We start from the raw sequence: 17,589 nt of genomic DNA, 5'->3' as shown, positions 1-17,589 counted from the left end.
GGAGAATGAGTTAAGAAGTATTCTCACCTCTTCTATTTTTTTGGAAGAGTTTGAAATGCCAGTAGTAATGTCCCTATTTTTATTTCCGATTTTAGTAATTTGAGTTCTTTTTTCTCCTTTAGGCTAGCTCGATGTTTGTCAATTTTGTTATTCTTTTCAAAGAACCAACTTTTGGTTTCATTGTTTCTATTTTTTGATTCTCTACTTTATCTCCATTTTAAGCTTTATTATTTCCTTTCTTCTAGTAGCTTTGCATCAATTTGCTCTTCTTTTTCTAGTTCCTTAAGTTGTAAAGCTATGTTATTCGTGATTCCCCCTCTCTTTTCTCTTTCCTTCTCTTCCCTCCTCCTCTTCCTCCATTCTTCCTTTCTTCTTTTTGATTAGAGTCTCTGGATTTATTAGATAAGAATCTCCAAAGAAGTTTTCTCTCACAGCAAGCTTGTCAATCTAATCGATGAGCACCCATCTGAAATGATTTCCTCATTCAAGTACATTCAAGTTTTTTGGAATTATATCTAAAATTTCCCTCTCAATTCTGCTTTCATTGTATACTCTATGTTTTGTATGTTACTTTTAAAAAATTCATCTCACAATATTTAAAAATTTCCCTCACATTTTCTTTGACTCGCTGGTTGCTTAAGAGTATGTTGTTTAATTTACCCATGTGTGGATTTTGCAGTTTTTCTTTTTGTTTTGATTTTGTTTCACTCTAGTGTAGTTATATAGTCTGTATGATTTTCAAAACTGGTTTTGCGAGATAACATATAGTCTATCCTGGAGAATGTGCCATGTGTACTTGAGAAAACTATATTCTGCTGTTATTGAATGGAATGTTCTATAAATTTCTGTTAGCTTAGTTGGTTTATAATGTTCAAGTCCTCTTTTTCTTTCTTGATCTTCTGTCTAGTTGTCCTATCCTTAGACTATTTCTCCATTCAGTTCTGATCATTTTTGCTTCATGTATTTTGATGCTCCATCATTAGATACATACATGTTTATAATTCTTATATCTTCTTGATGGATCAAATCCCTTTATCAACATATAATGTCCTAAGATTAGCTGTTTTTAAATGGATTTTGTGAGGTTACATTGAACAATTGGTTCTTTTGGTTCCTTTATAGATCATGGTTGGAGACATCGGAACACTCTTTAAGATTCGTATTGGTCATACAAACTCTGGACTCTCCCCTTCCTGGTGCTGTAAAGAGGTTAAGACATATCAATACTCCCATCCTTTATAAATACTTTGCAAATGCTATTCAGGAACCCAAACTCAAGGGGTCATTTCATGTCTACTGTGAGCTGAAGGAGTCAAATCTGGATGTTTTCAGTCAGTGTATTCTTTAAGGCAGTAGTATCATATGTTCTTATTAATAATTTAATTACTAATAAATTGAGAGAAGCATCCTCAACTACACCATCTTTTTTAACTTCTTTGCAAAGAAAATAAAATACTTAGGACTCTGTATTAATTCATATCGCTTCTTGATATGGTTGCATTAATGATACCAAGATGACAAAGTGGACATTATTTGCTTTGGAAGGGTTGTAAAAATAGACCATTTGCATTGGTGAAATAACAGTCTACTAGAACTTGAATGCCAGCTCTCAAATTTAGTCTGCTCATGCTAACCAAGATAATACCCTCTGAATACTTTTAGGAGTAACAAAAGGGCTTAAGTTTTCTACATTGTTTAGAATTAAAAATGTTACTTATTGCTATGATTAACAATAAATACAGGTTTTCAAAATCAGAAATCATATAGCTTGTCATCTATTTTTGTATGTTGTATATTTCTGTCTTTTGTCATTTCAAAACATAGTCTTTAACTAAACAAATTCTTAAAATGCAAGGAACATCTAGTCAAACTCCTGATATTCTTGGAAAATTTGTTCAATAGTTTTATAATGTGAGAAAAATAATGAAAAATTTATGGAAGAGGAACATTTTTTTTTTCAATGCCATCTTCTTAGTGTTAAAGTCACAAAGTATCCTGAGGCTGAATGAAAAAATAAAACTCACTTTATGAAAATACAGAAGGTAGAGGTTAGATTTCAAAATTCAAATTACTGCCTGGCATCAATATGAAACAATTCTTTTACATTATATAGAGCTTTTACAGTATAATATTTAAATTGATACTTAAGTGGCCAAATATCTTTTACTTTTTTCTCTCCTAGTTAACTAACTTATGAATATTACTGTTAATTCTCCTGACACCTCATCTGATTGATAACCAATAAACAATATTACATTCATTATGAAGCTGGAATGCTGAGGCAGTAGTTGAATGGTCTGAGAAGTTTATATAATATTGCAGAGGAAAGACAACAAATTAGGCTGAAAATTCCTATTGTCTTTCTCTCTATGGCAAGAACTTCCTCACTGCAAGGTAACTTGTTTGCCTGAGGTTTACACCACCTATTTTTGAGTACCAGTGAAGGAGAGAAATATTCTTGATTCAAAGTTTAGTTCTTAGTACACAAAGCCTGTACATAATTTACTCATTTGGCCAAATTAAGATGCTAGGTAATGGGTTGGGAATGTTTTGTTTAATTCTTATGATACAATTTAGAGAGTGAAATTTAGAGTTTTAAGTAAGCCAGTTTGTGCCTGTAACTTGAAGGGATTTGAATGAAAATGTAGTCCATTATACCAATAATCCAACGTTTTCACAGCCCATAAAATGTTCACATTGCTTTTATGAACTTCATCTTGATTCTTTTAAGTTTAGTTAAGGAAGATTACAAAATAAAAAGTTTAAAATGATAATTTATTTTGTATTTCTCAAATGATCTCCTTGGGCTTTAATTAAAATGACCAAATCAAATACTGGTGGCAACAGTAGCAGCCTTGCAAACCAACAGTAATTTTGTGTGGTTCTCAGGGAGTCTTTCTAAAAGTGTGAATGCTAGAATAACCCTTGATGTGAATTTATGAATACAAATCTGGACCTTACCAAGACACACAGAATTAGAAAATTTAGGTATAGAAAATCTACCTTTATAACAACATAATTTCTTCAGTTCATTAACTTGAAAACCTCTGATTTAAGGTATTTTAAAGACAGTAAGATTAATTTAACAGATAAAAATAACACCTCACTGAATTTTTGAGAAGAATAATAGTATTCTACTCACGAAAGACTATTTTAGAAATAAAAGACATAATTTGTACTTTTTGATGATTTTTAACATTCATTTGATTCTACCAGAATGTATTAACATCTTTGTTTAACTTCAGGATAAATTGACTAGGTATAATATGATATGGTATAATAAATATTCAAATAATTATTGCTTGAATTTTGTTCATTGCTAAGGACCCAAAGGAGGAATTTTATCAGTTTGAATCTGTAGTGCATGAAATCTAAGTTTATGTTAATATTTTATAAAATCACTTTAAAATAAAAAATTCATTACTATAGGCTTGGAACAGGGAGGCAATAGATTTTTTTAAAAATTGTAAACATCTCTTCCTAAATAGGAAAATATTGATGACACTTGGAAAATCAGGGAGGAAATTGGCATGTTTAACATTTCAATAGAGAGAAATAAGAAATAGAAAAATTTCAAAATGGAGAAAAGAAATGACATTGTGTTAGAAAGAAATTAGCACTTTTCTGTCAAAGTACACAATAACTTCTTTTATGAAAAGAAAGTAAAATGATCTCTGAGCTAAGTGTCAGGCTTGGACAAAAACTTTTATTTGACTTTTTGATAAAGTATTCTTACCTTTTTCCCTTTTAAACAATACTGTTACTATTGTAGATACAATTGTGGAACATGAATTCAGGAAAACAGTTTTATATACCTGTGCAACGATGGATGGCCCGAGATCAAGAAGATGGAGAAATCTGTCGAGAATTTCCTGTTTTAAACAAAGGACAACCCATTCTTCCAGGTAGAGAAAATCCAACTCTAGGCAGCACAAATAAATCTGTTTTACTAAATGCTGAAAGGCAACTCTAGGCAGCACAAATAAATCTGTTTTACTAAATGCTGAAATGTTTTACTTAACATGTTTTACATGTTAAGTAAATGAACAAATGAATGAATGAATGAATAGGGACCTGCTCATTTCTTATCAATTATCCCTGCTGGTGTTATAGCTGCATCTCTGTAGTTTTTAGTTGTTTCATATACTGGCATTCAAGAATACATTTTTGTCAACAGTTAACCTTGTAGAAAGTTCAGCTGAAATGCCTCTTAATCAAAACAGGAAATTAATTCTTGGAAGGTCATAAGAAAATTGAATGTCTAATGAACTTATTCCATGGTTAAGCAATGCAAGTTAGTGTATGCTTTTCCCAAGAGTCTCTGACTTTCAAAATTTTTTGAAAATTTATCTATTTGATCAGGAAATGAGCAGAACCGCCCAATGGCTTTTTAAGCATTTGGCCAAAAGCAGAGGTATGTTCAAGCCTTGTGTAAATATGGCTGAGAAGTAAGCTCTGCTCAAGGTTAGACTGTCACTGCTCACTGCCATAAGGATTCAGGGTGACTTTTCATAGGAACTATTTGCTCTTGTGTTTGCTTGCCTTTTTTTGAAAGAGAATAGGAAAAGGGCACACGAGACCTATAAAATGGGCAATTAATAAAAATAGGTTTTCTTTAATCCAGAATATTTTCTACAAAAAATGTGATATCTTGGTTTTCTCAAGAAATAAATGGTAATAAATATTATGTGACAATTAGGAAGAGCTACACAATGTCATATAATCGAGCATTAGGCTTAGGTACATGATAACTTGGGTAACTTTTAGCATAAGTGGGTTTTTGTGGGACTGATAATTCCTTTGTGGTTTTTAAATAAGGTGTAATAAATTATTTAAGTTTCTGAAGGTAAAATATTTTTGAGGCGATATGAATAGTTCCATTTGCTGAAAAGTGAAGGCTTATATGAGCATTGTTCTTATCAGTCCTAAGTATTCTTTTCAACATCCTTCCTCATCAGCCCATTCTCTTCACCTAGGAAATGTTTGCTGGATTCCCTGTTCTACCCACTCTTAGCAATGATGCCAAGGTCACTTTTTAATTGTATAATTCTGCTCACAGGAGGCATATTGTGAAAATAAATACTGATTTCTTTTGCCTTTCCTGTAGTATTTAGTACTTATGGTTTATTAATAAACATTTTTATTTCCAGTTTCTCCACATGTCTTGGAGAAACCTTTCATGTTATCTTTCATGTGCTAGCTATATCCTCTCATGTGCTATTTATAAACTTGGTAAGACTTTAGTCATATAGGTCAGTGGCAAATATAGCAAATGATGGCTGACACAGCCATATTTTTTCCTATTATTCTAGCGGATTGATGCTGTGTATGAAATGATGTCATTACAGACAAGTAACAGTGCTGACTAGAGATAGAGACATTAGATCAGGTGGTATAATAAGGAAAGGCTGGGTTAGTGTCTTTTTTTTTTTCACTGTACTGTACTTTTGAGTACATAAAGAGTCAGGTCTAAAGGTGTTTGCCTATTCTCTTGTGGTCAAGATGGTAGAGTAGATAAACACGGTGTTTGCCTCCTCCCATGACCACATCAAAATTACACCTAAATTATAGAATAGCCTGGAGAATCATCTGAAGACTAACTGAACAGAAATCCTTAACTAAGGATATAAAAAAGACACATGGAGACTGGTAGGAGGGGCAGAGATGTGAAACAGGTTAGCTGAGAATTGGGAGGGCTATCTCAGTTGCAGAGGTTCCCCCTGGGGAGTGAGTGATCCCAGTCCCACACTGGGTTCCCTAGCCTGGAGCGTCAGTTCCAGGAAGAAAAGCCCCGACATTTGCCTGTGAAAATCAGTGAGGATTCTGCCCTTCTAAGTGAGATGGAAGGCTGCTGGAAAGCCAGGTGTTCTCTTGAAGGGTTCATACAGAGACTCACTTTCTTGTAGGCACTCACCAGGGGCTCTTGTGAAGAGACAGTAGCTTGGTGGGCACCAGAGACATATAGGGAAAAACTGAGTGTGTGACTTCAGGGCAAGGGCTGGAGAGACAAGCTCCAATGTCCCTGTGTTGAGCCATCCTCTCACAGAGCTGGCAGCGGGGTACTGTTATTCTTGTGTCGAGTACTCCCTGACATGAACAAATCTGAATCTCTACTCATCCTGCCCTGAAAAACTCCCTGAGACCCCATCCCACCCAACTTGCCCACCATCAGAGGTTCTTTCAGCAACAGGAAGTCTTTCTTAAAAACTCTCAAAGGTCCACAGGCCCCAGGCAGGCTGGGATGTGCCCTATTCCTTTTGCCTGAGGGGCCGCAGGATCAACACTAGCACCAAAACTGAATCTACATTAACTTGGTGAACACCACTTCCCCAACTCTGGTGACTCCCTGAGACCCCTACTTCACCCAACTCCTGTACTGCCTGAGGCTCCTTCAGTGGCTGAACCTTACAGGCAGCCAGCAAGTGGTGGCAGGCCTCAGGGTGCCCTTTGTCTTATATTGAGCAGCCCCCAGGCCTGATACTGGTGGTAGCCAGTTACCAACTATGGATCACTCTGTAGCTCCTACCGGGCAGCCCCACTCTGGTCATAGACAGAGGCTGACTTTGGCTGGTACAAGAGCCCCTCCAAGAGGCCCTAGAACCAGCACACCCAGTGCCGGTCACTCCAAAGCAGCAGATGTAAAAGTTCTCAACAAAATTTTAGCAATACATAAATAAGATCATATGCCATGATCAAGTTTGATTTGGTATTCACAAATCAATTAATGTGATATGCCACCATAAACATTAGGAAGGATAAAATGATATGATAATATTAATACATGCAGGAAAAGTATTGGACAAAATTTAGCATGCATTAATGATGAAAGAAATCTCAGCATGGTGTGAATAGAGGGAACATACCTCAAAATAATAAAGACCATATGTGACAGACTCATACCTAATATAACAGTGAATGGTGAAAAGCTAAAAGTGTTTTCCTTAAAATCAGGAACAAGACAAGGATGTCCACTTTCACCACTTTTATTCAACACAGTATTGGAGCTTTTAGCTGTAGCAATCAGACAAGAAAAAGAAAAGGCATCCAAATTGAAAAGAAGTAAAAGTGTTATTTGCAGATGACATAATACTATATATACATAGAGAAACCTAAAGAATCTACTAAAAAATTTTAGAACTGATAAATGAATTCCTTAAAGTAGCAGGATACAAAACTGATAATCAGAAACCAATTGAAGTTTTAGTCACCAATAACAAGATCAGAAAAAGAAGTTAAGAAAACAATGTTATTTACAATTTTATAAAAAAATAAAATAAAATACCTAGGAATAAATTTAACCAAGGAGGTAAAAGACTTGTTGTATTCAGAAAACAATAAGACATTGAAGAAGAGAAGTGAAAAACAAAACAAAACAAACAAACAAACAAACAAACAAAAAAACAAATAAATGGAAGCATATACCATGCTCATGGATTGGAAGAATTAAAATCTTTAAAATGTTCATACTACTAAAAGCAATCTATAGACTTAATGCAATCCCTGTCAAAATACCAGTGAAAATTTTCAGAACTAGAACAAATAATTCTAAAATTTAGTTAGAACCATAAAAGACCCCCAATAGTCACAACAATCTTGTGAAAGAACAAAGTTGGAAGTATCACACTACCTGATATCAGACTAGAAGCCTATAGTAATCAAAACAGCATGATACTGGCATGAAAATAGATACATAGATCAATGGAACAGAATAGAGTCTGAAAATAAACCCATTCCTATATAATCAATTAGTCTATGACAAAGGAGACAAGAATATGCAATGGGGCAAAAATAGTTTATTCAATAAATGGTGTTGGGGAAATCTGGACAGATAAATGCAAAAAAAAAAAAGAAGAAGAAACTAGACCACCTTTATACCATATATAAGAATTAATTTAAAATGGATTAAATGTAAGCCCCCAAACCATAAAACTTATAGAAGAAAACATATAATAAACTCCCTGACATTGCTCTTAGTAATACCTTTTCTGATATAACTCTTTGGATAAAGGAAACAAAAGAAAAATAAAAAATTAGACTACATCATACTAAAAAATTTTTGTACAGCAAAGGAAACCATCCACAAAATAAAGGACAATCCACTGATTGAAAGAAAAGATGTGCAATGATATATCTGATAAGGTGTTAATTTCCAAAAAAATATATAAAGAATTCATAGAACTTAATACCCCCAAAAAACAATCTAATTAAAAAATGGACAGAGGACCTGAGTCGACATTTCTCTAAAGAGAATATACACATGGCCAATAGACATGAAAATATGCTCAATGTCGCTAATCATCAGAGAGATACAAATGAAAACCATAATGAGATATCACTTCACACCTGTCTCAATGACTAGCATCGATAAATCAACAAAAAAGAAGCGTTGATGAGGTTATGGAGAAAAGAGAACCCTTGTGCATTGTTGGTGGGATCGCAAATTGGTGCAGCCACTATGGAAAACAGTATGGAGGTTCCTCAAAACTTAAAAATAGTACTACCTTATGACCCAGCTATTTCACTTCTGGGTATTTATCTAAAGAAATCCAAAACAATAATTGAAAAGATATATGCACCCTATGTTCACCACAGCGCTATTTACAATAGCTAAGACACAGAAGCAACCTATGTGCCCATCAATACACAATTGGATATAGAAGAGGTGGTGTATATACACAATAGAATATTCCTCGACCATAAAAAAGAATGAGATCTTAACATTTGGAACAGCATGGACTGACATACAGTGTACTACAATAAATGAAATAAGTCAGAGAAAGGCAAATACCATATGATTTCACTTATGTGTCAAATCTAAAAAAAAATGAATAAACAAAACAAACAGACACATAGATACAGAGAACAAATTGATGTTTGCCAGATGGGAGGAGGTTTGGGGGGCTGTGTGAAAATGGTGAGGGTATTAGGATGTAAAAATTGGTAGTTGGAAAATAGTCACAGGGATATAAAATACATCATAGGAAATATAGTCAATAATATTGTTAAAGACATCTGTTTTGTAAAAAAATTATAATAACTATGTATAATGCTAGGTGGATCCTAGACTTAAACGGGGATCACTTCGTAAATTATATAAATGTCTTACCACTATGATGTAAAAAATTGTTAATGTAAGTAAGCATACCTCTTTTAACGAATTTAAAAAATAGTGTTTGACTGGTTAACTAGTAAACTATTATGTGTACCTGAAAAATATGTTTTATAATTATGGAATTATTTTCCTGGAGAGGATAAAGGTTGCTAAGAAAATCAGAGCAAAAGTGCGCTCTCAGAGTGACGTCAGAAACAAGGTGAGAGACGTCTCCAAATCTCTCCCCTTGAAACAACAATAAGCTGAACATCTAAAACTCAACAGAAAACACCCAAACTGTACACCAGCACATCTCAGCATGGGATCTGCACATAGGAGCTACCACAGGTCAGAACCCTGGATGCTGGGTGGTGAACTGGGAGACATAAAGAAGCTGCCTGAGCTCCCTGTAGGAGGAGGGAGGAGGGGAGAAAGTGTGGCGAGTTCCCTGAACAGCCCTGTCTGGGGGTGCTGTGAGCTCCACGCAGCTGATGGCAAGGCCCAGTCAACAGGGCAGAAAGCAGAAGGTGGAGACAGCAGAGAAGCAGGGACGGCAGAGAAACAAGAGTTGATTTTTAACAGCCGTGGTTGCAAAGTCGAGGCTGAGCTGCAGTCCCCATTTCTCAACCCAGAGGGTCCCTCCCCGCATACTCACCAAGACCGAACACCGCGGAGCTCCAGAGGAATCTGAGCAAACACTACTAAAACTGTCGCTAACACAGACAGGGACTGAGACTGAGGGTAGCGAGAGTGATTAAACAACTAAAAGAAAAAAAAAGCATCATTAAGGCTTTATATAAAGGAAGAATCTAAGAGGCTTAGGCACTGCCTACTGGAAACCAAAAGAAAAACACCTTCTTTGCAACAGGGTAGAGAGAAATTTATATAATCTTTCTGGGAAAAAAGCAGAATACATTTCCATTAATGCCCAGGCAGAGAAATAGTTCATTAAACACCATGAACAATCAGGGTGACAAGAAAGCTCAGAAAGAAACAGAAAAATCTCTAGAAAATAAGCTTACAGACATAGAAATATGTGAGTTAAATGACAGAGAATTCAGGATGGTACTTCTGCAAAAACTTGAGATTCGAAATGAATCATATCAACAATTTCAGGAATTGAAAAAACAACTAGATGAGCAGAATGAGTTCTTTAGCAAGGACATTTAAACCCTCAGAAAGAACTAATGGAAATTCTGGATATAAAGAACACACTAAAGAGTTTAAAAATGAAATAGCAAGCTTGGGAAATAGAGTCAATAAATGGAGGAAAGGATCAGTGACATCGAAGACAGAAATCTAGAAATAAATTGGAAAGAAGAAGAGAGAAATCGAAGAATGAAAAATAATGAAAGAAAAATACAAGAACTAGCTGATATTATCAGGAGAGAAAACAAGAATAATGGGCATTCTCGAAGGGGAGGAGAAGGAGCAGGGATTAGAAAGCATTTTCAGACAAATAATGGATCAGAATTTCCCAAATCTAAGGAATGAGCTGGAGCTTGGAATTCAAGAGTTAACAGAACACCCAATTATCTCAACCCAAAAAGGCCTTCATCAAGACACATTGTATTAAAGTTATCAAAAATCAATGACAAAGACAAAATTCTCAGGGCAGCCAGGGAGAAGAAAATGGTAACTTATAAAGGAAAACCCATTAGATTATCTTCGGACTTCTCAGCACAAACCTTACAATATAGAAAGGAGCAGAATCAAATATTCAAACTATTAAGTGAAGGGAACTACCAGCTAAAAATAATGTATCCAATTAAGCTCTCTTTTAGATATGAAGGAGAAATAAAGAAATTTCCAGATATATGAAAATTGAGAGAATTCTCCACTATGAGGCCTGTACTACAGGAAACACTGAAGGGGGTCAGCTCACCTAAAGAAAAATAACAAAAAGAAACAAAACAAAGCAAAACAACCGCCCCCCCAAATTCCATAATTAAGAGTAAGGTGACTAGTAGGTTGATAAAAGCAGAGGAGTGCAACCCTTACTAGGAACAGGATATTATAAACTTAAATAATAAGAAGAGATCTGCTATAGTAAGATAGTAATGAACGTTCAGCATATAGGGACAAATTGAGACAACAGTGACTGAAAAGAGGAGGATTCAAAGATCCAAATTTGCAAAGGGGAATGGAGATAAGGCATGCACAGAAGAAAATGGATGACTGTATATATATAAAACTATTCTTTACATACTTGTAATGGTAATCACACACCAAAGAATCAGAACTGAAGTATATAACATAAAACATGAAGGACCAGAGGCAAAACCCACAACACCCAAACAAAATAAAGAAAACAGAACGCAAGGACAAGGAAGCAATGGAAACACTAAGCTACCAGAAACAAAAGATAAAATGACTATAAGAAGACCTCATTTTTCAATAATCACCCTAAATGTAAATGGACTGAACTCACTAATGAAAAGGCACAGAGTTGCAGAATCGATCAAAAAACAAAACCCAACCATATGCTGTCTCCAGGAAACGCATCTCAGCACCAAAGACAAATATAGACTCAAAGTGAAAGGGTGGAAAATGATATTTCAAGCAAATGGCATTCAGAGATAAGCGGGAGTAGCAGTACAAATATCGGATAAAATAGACTTCAGAATAAAAAAAGTAAAGAACGATACCAAGGGACACTTTATAATGATAAAAGGAATCATGCACTGAGAAGACATAACATTTATTAATATCTATGCTCCCAATCAGGGAGCCCCAAAATATATAAAGCAGTTACTAACAGAACTAAAGCAAGAAACAGACCAAAATACTATCATAGTAAGGGACCTAAATACCACACTGTTGGATATGGACAGATCATCTAAACAGAAAATCAATAAAGAAATATCATACTTAAATGACACATTAGACCAACTGGACATAATTGATATTTACGGAGCCTTTCAACCTAAAACAGTTGCTTATACATTCTTCTGTAGTCCACATGGAACATTCTCAAGGGTTGACCACATACTGGGACACAGAAATACCCTCAACAAATATAAGAAGGTTGAAATCATACTAACCATATTCTCTGATAATAATGCTTTGAAACTAGAAATCAGCAGTAAAAAGAAAGTAGGAAATCCACAAATACATGGAGAATAAACAACATACTATTGAAGAATAACTGATTCAGAGAAGAAATAAAAAGAGGTATCAAGAGATACACAGAAATGAAAGATAATGACAGTACAACATAAACATTTTTTGGGACACGGGAATAGCGTTCATAAGAGGAAAGTTTGTATCATTACAGGCCTAAATCCAAAAACAAGAATGAGCCCAAATAAACAAGCTAATGCTTCCTCTTAAAAAACTAGAAAAGGAAGAACAAATGAAGCCTAAAGTCAGCAGAAGGAAAAAAATAATAAAAATTAGAGCAGAAATAAAGACATTGAAAACAAACAAAAATATATATAAAAAATAGATTCAACAAAGAGCTGGCTCTTTGAGAAGGTTAATAAAATTGACAAACCCTTGGCTAGACTCACTAAAGAAAAAGAGAAAGGACACAAACAAAATCAGGGATGAAAGAGGGGAAATTATGAAAGACACTGCAGAAATACAAAGGATCATAAAAGAATACTATGAAAAAGTATATAATATCAAATTTAATAACCTAGAAGAAATGGACCAGTACTTAGAAAAAGACAACCTTACTAGACTGAATCAAGAAGATCTGGAAAATCTAAAGAGACAGATCAGCAGTATGGAAATTGAAACAATCATCAAAAACCCACCAAAAAGTAAAAGTCTAGGACCAAATGGCTTATCCAGTGAATTCTGCTGAACATTCAAAGAAGATTTAATACCTATTCTCCTCAAACTTTTCCAAAAAATCAAAGAGAACTCATTTTATGAGGCCACTATTACTCTGATACCAAAACCTAGTAAAGATAACACACAAAAAGAAAACTACAGACCAATATCTGTCATGAACATAGATGTAAAAATCCTAAATAAGATACTATCAAACCAAATACAGCAATATATTAAACAGATTATACACCACGATCAAGTGGGCTTCATCTCTGGGGCTCAGGAATGGTTCAGCACACACAAATCGATTAATGTAATACATTACATAAACATATTAAAAAATAGGAATCATACGATCATATCAAATAGATGCAGAAAAAGCCTTTGACAAGATACAGCATCCATCTATGATCAAAACACTTCACAAAATTGGTATAGAAGGAAAGTACCTTAACATAATAAAGGCTATGTATGACAAAACCTTAGTCAACATTAAACTTAATGGTGAAAAACTAAAACCTTCCCTCTAAGATCAGGAACAAGGCAAGGCCATCCACTATCACCACTGTTATTCAATGTAACATTGGGGGTCCTAGCAAGTGCAATCAGGCAAGAGAAAGATATAAAAAGCATCTAAGTAGGAAATGAAGTCAGACTCTCACTATTTGCGGATGACATGATTCTCTATAGAAAACCCTAAAGACTCCACAAGAACACTACTAGAAACAATAAGGAATTATAGTAAAGTTTCTGGATACAAAATCAGCGTTAAAAAATCCATAGCTTTCCTATACTCTAATAATGAAGTGTCAGAAAAAGAAATGGAAAAGATAATTTCTTTTGCAATTGCAACAAAAATAATAAAATACCTAGGAATAAATTTAACAAAACATGTGAAGAACCTATGTAATGAAAACTATGAGACCTTATTAAAAGATATTGAAGAAGATAAAAGAAATGGAAAGATATTCCATGTTCTTAGATTGGAAGAATCAACATAGTTAAAATGAACTTATTACGTAAAGCATACATATTTAATGCAATCCTCATCAAAATCCCATTGGCACTTTCTAAAGAAATAGAACAAAAGATCATCAGATTTGTATGGAAGCACAAAAGACCTCGAATTGCCAAAGCCATCCTGAGGAAAAAGTATGAGGCTGGAGGCATTACTCTGTCTGACTTTAAATTATACTACAAAGCGACAATAATCAAAATGACATGGTATTGACAGAAAAATAGACACATGGAACAGTGGAACAGAGTTAAGAGTCCAGAAGTAGACCCATATTTATATGGGCAAATAATTTTTGACAAAAAAGCCAAAAACATGCAGTGGAAAAAGGAAAGCCTCTTCAATAAATGGTGGTGGGAAAACTGGAAAGCTACTTGCAAAAGAATGAAACTAGACTGTCGTCTATCACCACACACCAAAATTAACTCAAAATGGATTAAGAACCTGAATATAAGACCTGAAACAATAAAATGTGTAGAAGAAAACATAGAGACTAATCTCATGGACCTTGGACTTAAAGAGGATTTTATGAATTTGACCTCAAAAGCAAGAGAAGTAAAAGCTAAAATAAATGAATGGGAATACATCAAACTAAAAAGCTTCTGCACAGCAAAAGAACCCATTAACAAGATAAAGAGAAAACCATCTGAATGGGAAAATATATTTACAAGCAACGCCTCCAATAAGGGCCTAATATGCAAAATATACAAAGAACTCATGCAACTCAATAACAACAAAAAAGAAAATGATCCAATCAATAAATGGGAAGAGGACCTGAACAGACACTTCTCCCTAGAGGATATACAAATGTCCAACAAATATATGACAAGATGCTCACCATCACTAGTTATTAGGGAAATACAAATCAAAACCACAATGAGATACCATCTCACACCTGTTAGAATAGCTATAATCAACAGAACAAGTAAGAACAAATGCTGGAGAGGATGCAGAGAAAAAGGAACCCTCATCCACTGCTGGTGGGATGGCAAATTGGTGCAGCCACTATGGAAAACAGTATGGAGGTTCTTCAGAAAACTCCGAATTGATCTGCCATATGATCCAGCAATCCCTCTATTGAGTATTTACCCCAAAGACTTGAAAATCCGTATCCGAAAAGATCTTTGCACACCGATGTTCATAGCAGCATTATTCATGGTGGCCAGGGCATGGAAGCAACCAAAGTGTCCTACAATAGATTATTGGGTAAAGAAGCTGTAGTACATATTATACAGTGGAATATTACTCAGCCATAAGAAGAGATGAAATGCTGCTATTTGTGACAACATGGATAGACCTTGAGATAATCATACTAAGGGAAATAAGCCAGACAGAAAAAGTTGAAAATCACATGATATCACATAATATGTGGGATATAAACCCAAAAGTAACAAATGAACAGGACAAACAAATAGAGACTTATGGATATGGACAATAGACTAGTAGTTACTAGAGCGTAGCAATGAGAGGGGAGGGGAAAGGTAGACAGGGTAAAGGGTGTCAAATATGTGTGATAGAAAGAATTCTAACTATAGGAGGTGAGCACACATTGTAAATATATAAATAAATAAATATAAATATATATTGTGTGTGTGTGTGTGTGTGTATGCCTTACTGTTAAAATGTAAAGCTGAAACATTGGATTTTGTTAACCAGTGTCACCATAAATAAAAAGTTTCCTAAAAGCCTGATCATCACCTCACATTTGTAATTAAAACAAGATTTGTTATATGAAAAAAAAAAAAAGTGGTCTCTCTCAGGCTGTGTGACTGTGACGTATCTTTTTTAATTTTAATTTTTAATTGTTGTAATGAACACATAACATTTATTGTCTTAAATGTATTTAAGTGTACATTTTGAGAGTATTAAATTTATTCACATGCAACAGATATCTAGACTTTTTTTCATTTTACAAAGCTGAAGTTCTTGTTTGAGTTTTGGCAGATTATGTTTTTCAAGGAATTGGTTCACTTCATCTAGGTTATCAGATTTGTGGGCATAGATTTGCCCATAGTATTCCTTTATTATTTTAATTTTCCATGTGATCTATAGCGATATTTTCTCTTTCATTTCTGATAGTAGTAATTTGTGTCCTCTCTCTTTTTTCTTAGTTAGCCTGGCTAGAGTCTTATCCATTTTATAGATATTTCCAAAGAACCAGCTTCTGGTGTCATTGATTTTCTCTATCGATTTTCTGTTTTCGGTTTCACTGGTTTCTGCTCTTAGTCTTATTTCTTTTCTTCTTTCTTACTTAGGATTTAATTTTTCTTCTTTTTCTAGTTTCCTAAGATGGAAACTTAGATGTTTGTAGGTCATTCTTCTTTTCTAATGTATGCATTCAATGCTATAAAACCCTCTAAGCATTGTTTTTTGCTGCATCCCACAAATTTTAATCAGTTGTGTTTTCTTTTTCGTTTATTTCAATTATTTTATTTTATTTTTTTTGCATGAAATTTATCCTTTGACCCATGTGTTATTTAGAGGTGTGTTATTTAATTTCCATGTATTATGGGATTTTCCAATTACCTTTTTGCTACTGATTTCTAGTTTAATTTCACTGTGGTCTGAGAGCAGACATTGTATGATTTCTATTCTTTTACGTGTGTTAATGTGGGTTTTATGGCCCAGACTTTGGTCTGTTTGGTGAATATCTCATGTGAACTTAGGAAGAATGTATATTCTGCTGTTGTTGAATAAAGTATCTATAGATGTGAATTATAAACATTTGAACCTTGGTACTGATTTTCTGCCTGCTGGACCTATTTCTGAGAGAGGAATGTTGAAGTCTCCCACTATGGTAGTGGATTCAACTATTTATTTTTGTAATTCTATCAGTTTTTGCTATATGTAGTTGGACACTCTCTTATTAGGCATAGACACATGAAGGATTGTCATGTCTTCTTGGAGAATTGACCCTTTTGTCATAGTGTAATGCTTTCTTTATCCATGATAACTTTTTTTACTTTGACATCTGCTCTGTCCGAAATTAATGTAGCTACTCATGCTTTCTTTTGATTTGTATTAGAATGGTATATTTTTCTTCATCTATTACTTTTAATTTATGCATGTCTTTATATTTAAAATGTGTTCCTTATAGATGACACATAGTTTGTCGTATTTTTTGATCCACTCAGATGATCTCTGTCTTTTAATTGGTTCATTTAGACCATTGATGTTCAAAGTGATTATTGATATAATTAGATTAATACCTAACATATTTGGTACTGTTTTCTATTCGTTGCCCTTATTCCTTTTTCCCATTTTTGTCTTTCACTCTTTTTCTACCTTTTGTGGTTTTAATTGAGAAAATCATTCTATTTTCTCTCTTTTCTTAGCATATTATTTATACTTAAAAAAAAAAAACAAACTATTTAGGCCTTGCCCAAGTTAAAAATACATTTACAACTAATCCAAGTCCACTTTCAAATAACACTATACTTCTTCATGGGTAATGTGAGTACCTTGTAATAAAATTATTTCCTTCCTATTCTTTATATCATTGCTATAATTCATGTCTCTTATAAATAAGCATTACATAATGATATGTTCTATATATACATAACATACATAATAAAATATATTGTTATTTTGAATGAACTGTTATTATCTCTTAGATCAATTAAGAATAGAAAAATAGAAGTTTTGTTTTATCTTCACTTACTGCTTTTTTGATGCTCTTCCATTCTTTATGTAGATGTGAGTT

General features: G+C 34.1%; 1 protein-coding gene across 1 annotated transcript in view; it reads left to right on the top strand.

Annotated features, from left to right (window-relative positions):
- The window catches only part of RP1 (RP1 axonemal microtubule associated), a 330,366-nt gene that overhangs the window by 77,305 nt on the left and 235,472 nt on the right, over positions 1-17,589 (top strand). Inside the window, 2 exon segments of the mRNA XM_039868930.1 lie at positions 1,123-1,209; positions 3,773-3,905. Coding sequence (XP_039724864.1) covers positions 1,123-1,209; positions 3,773-3,905 — 220 coding nt within the window.

The sequence above is a fragment of the Pteropus medius genome, unplaced genomic scaffold (genome assembly GCF_902729225.1).
Source record: "Pteropus medius unplaced genomic scaffold, Ma_sr-lr_union100, whole genome shotgun sequence".
Classification (NCBI taxonomy): domain Eukaryota; kingdom Metazoa; phylum Chordata; class Mammalia; order Chiroptera; family Pteropodidae; genus Pteropus; species Pteropus medius.
Note: the sequence above shows the minus strand (reverse complement) of the source record. Positions and strands in the feature narration are given on the sequence as shown.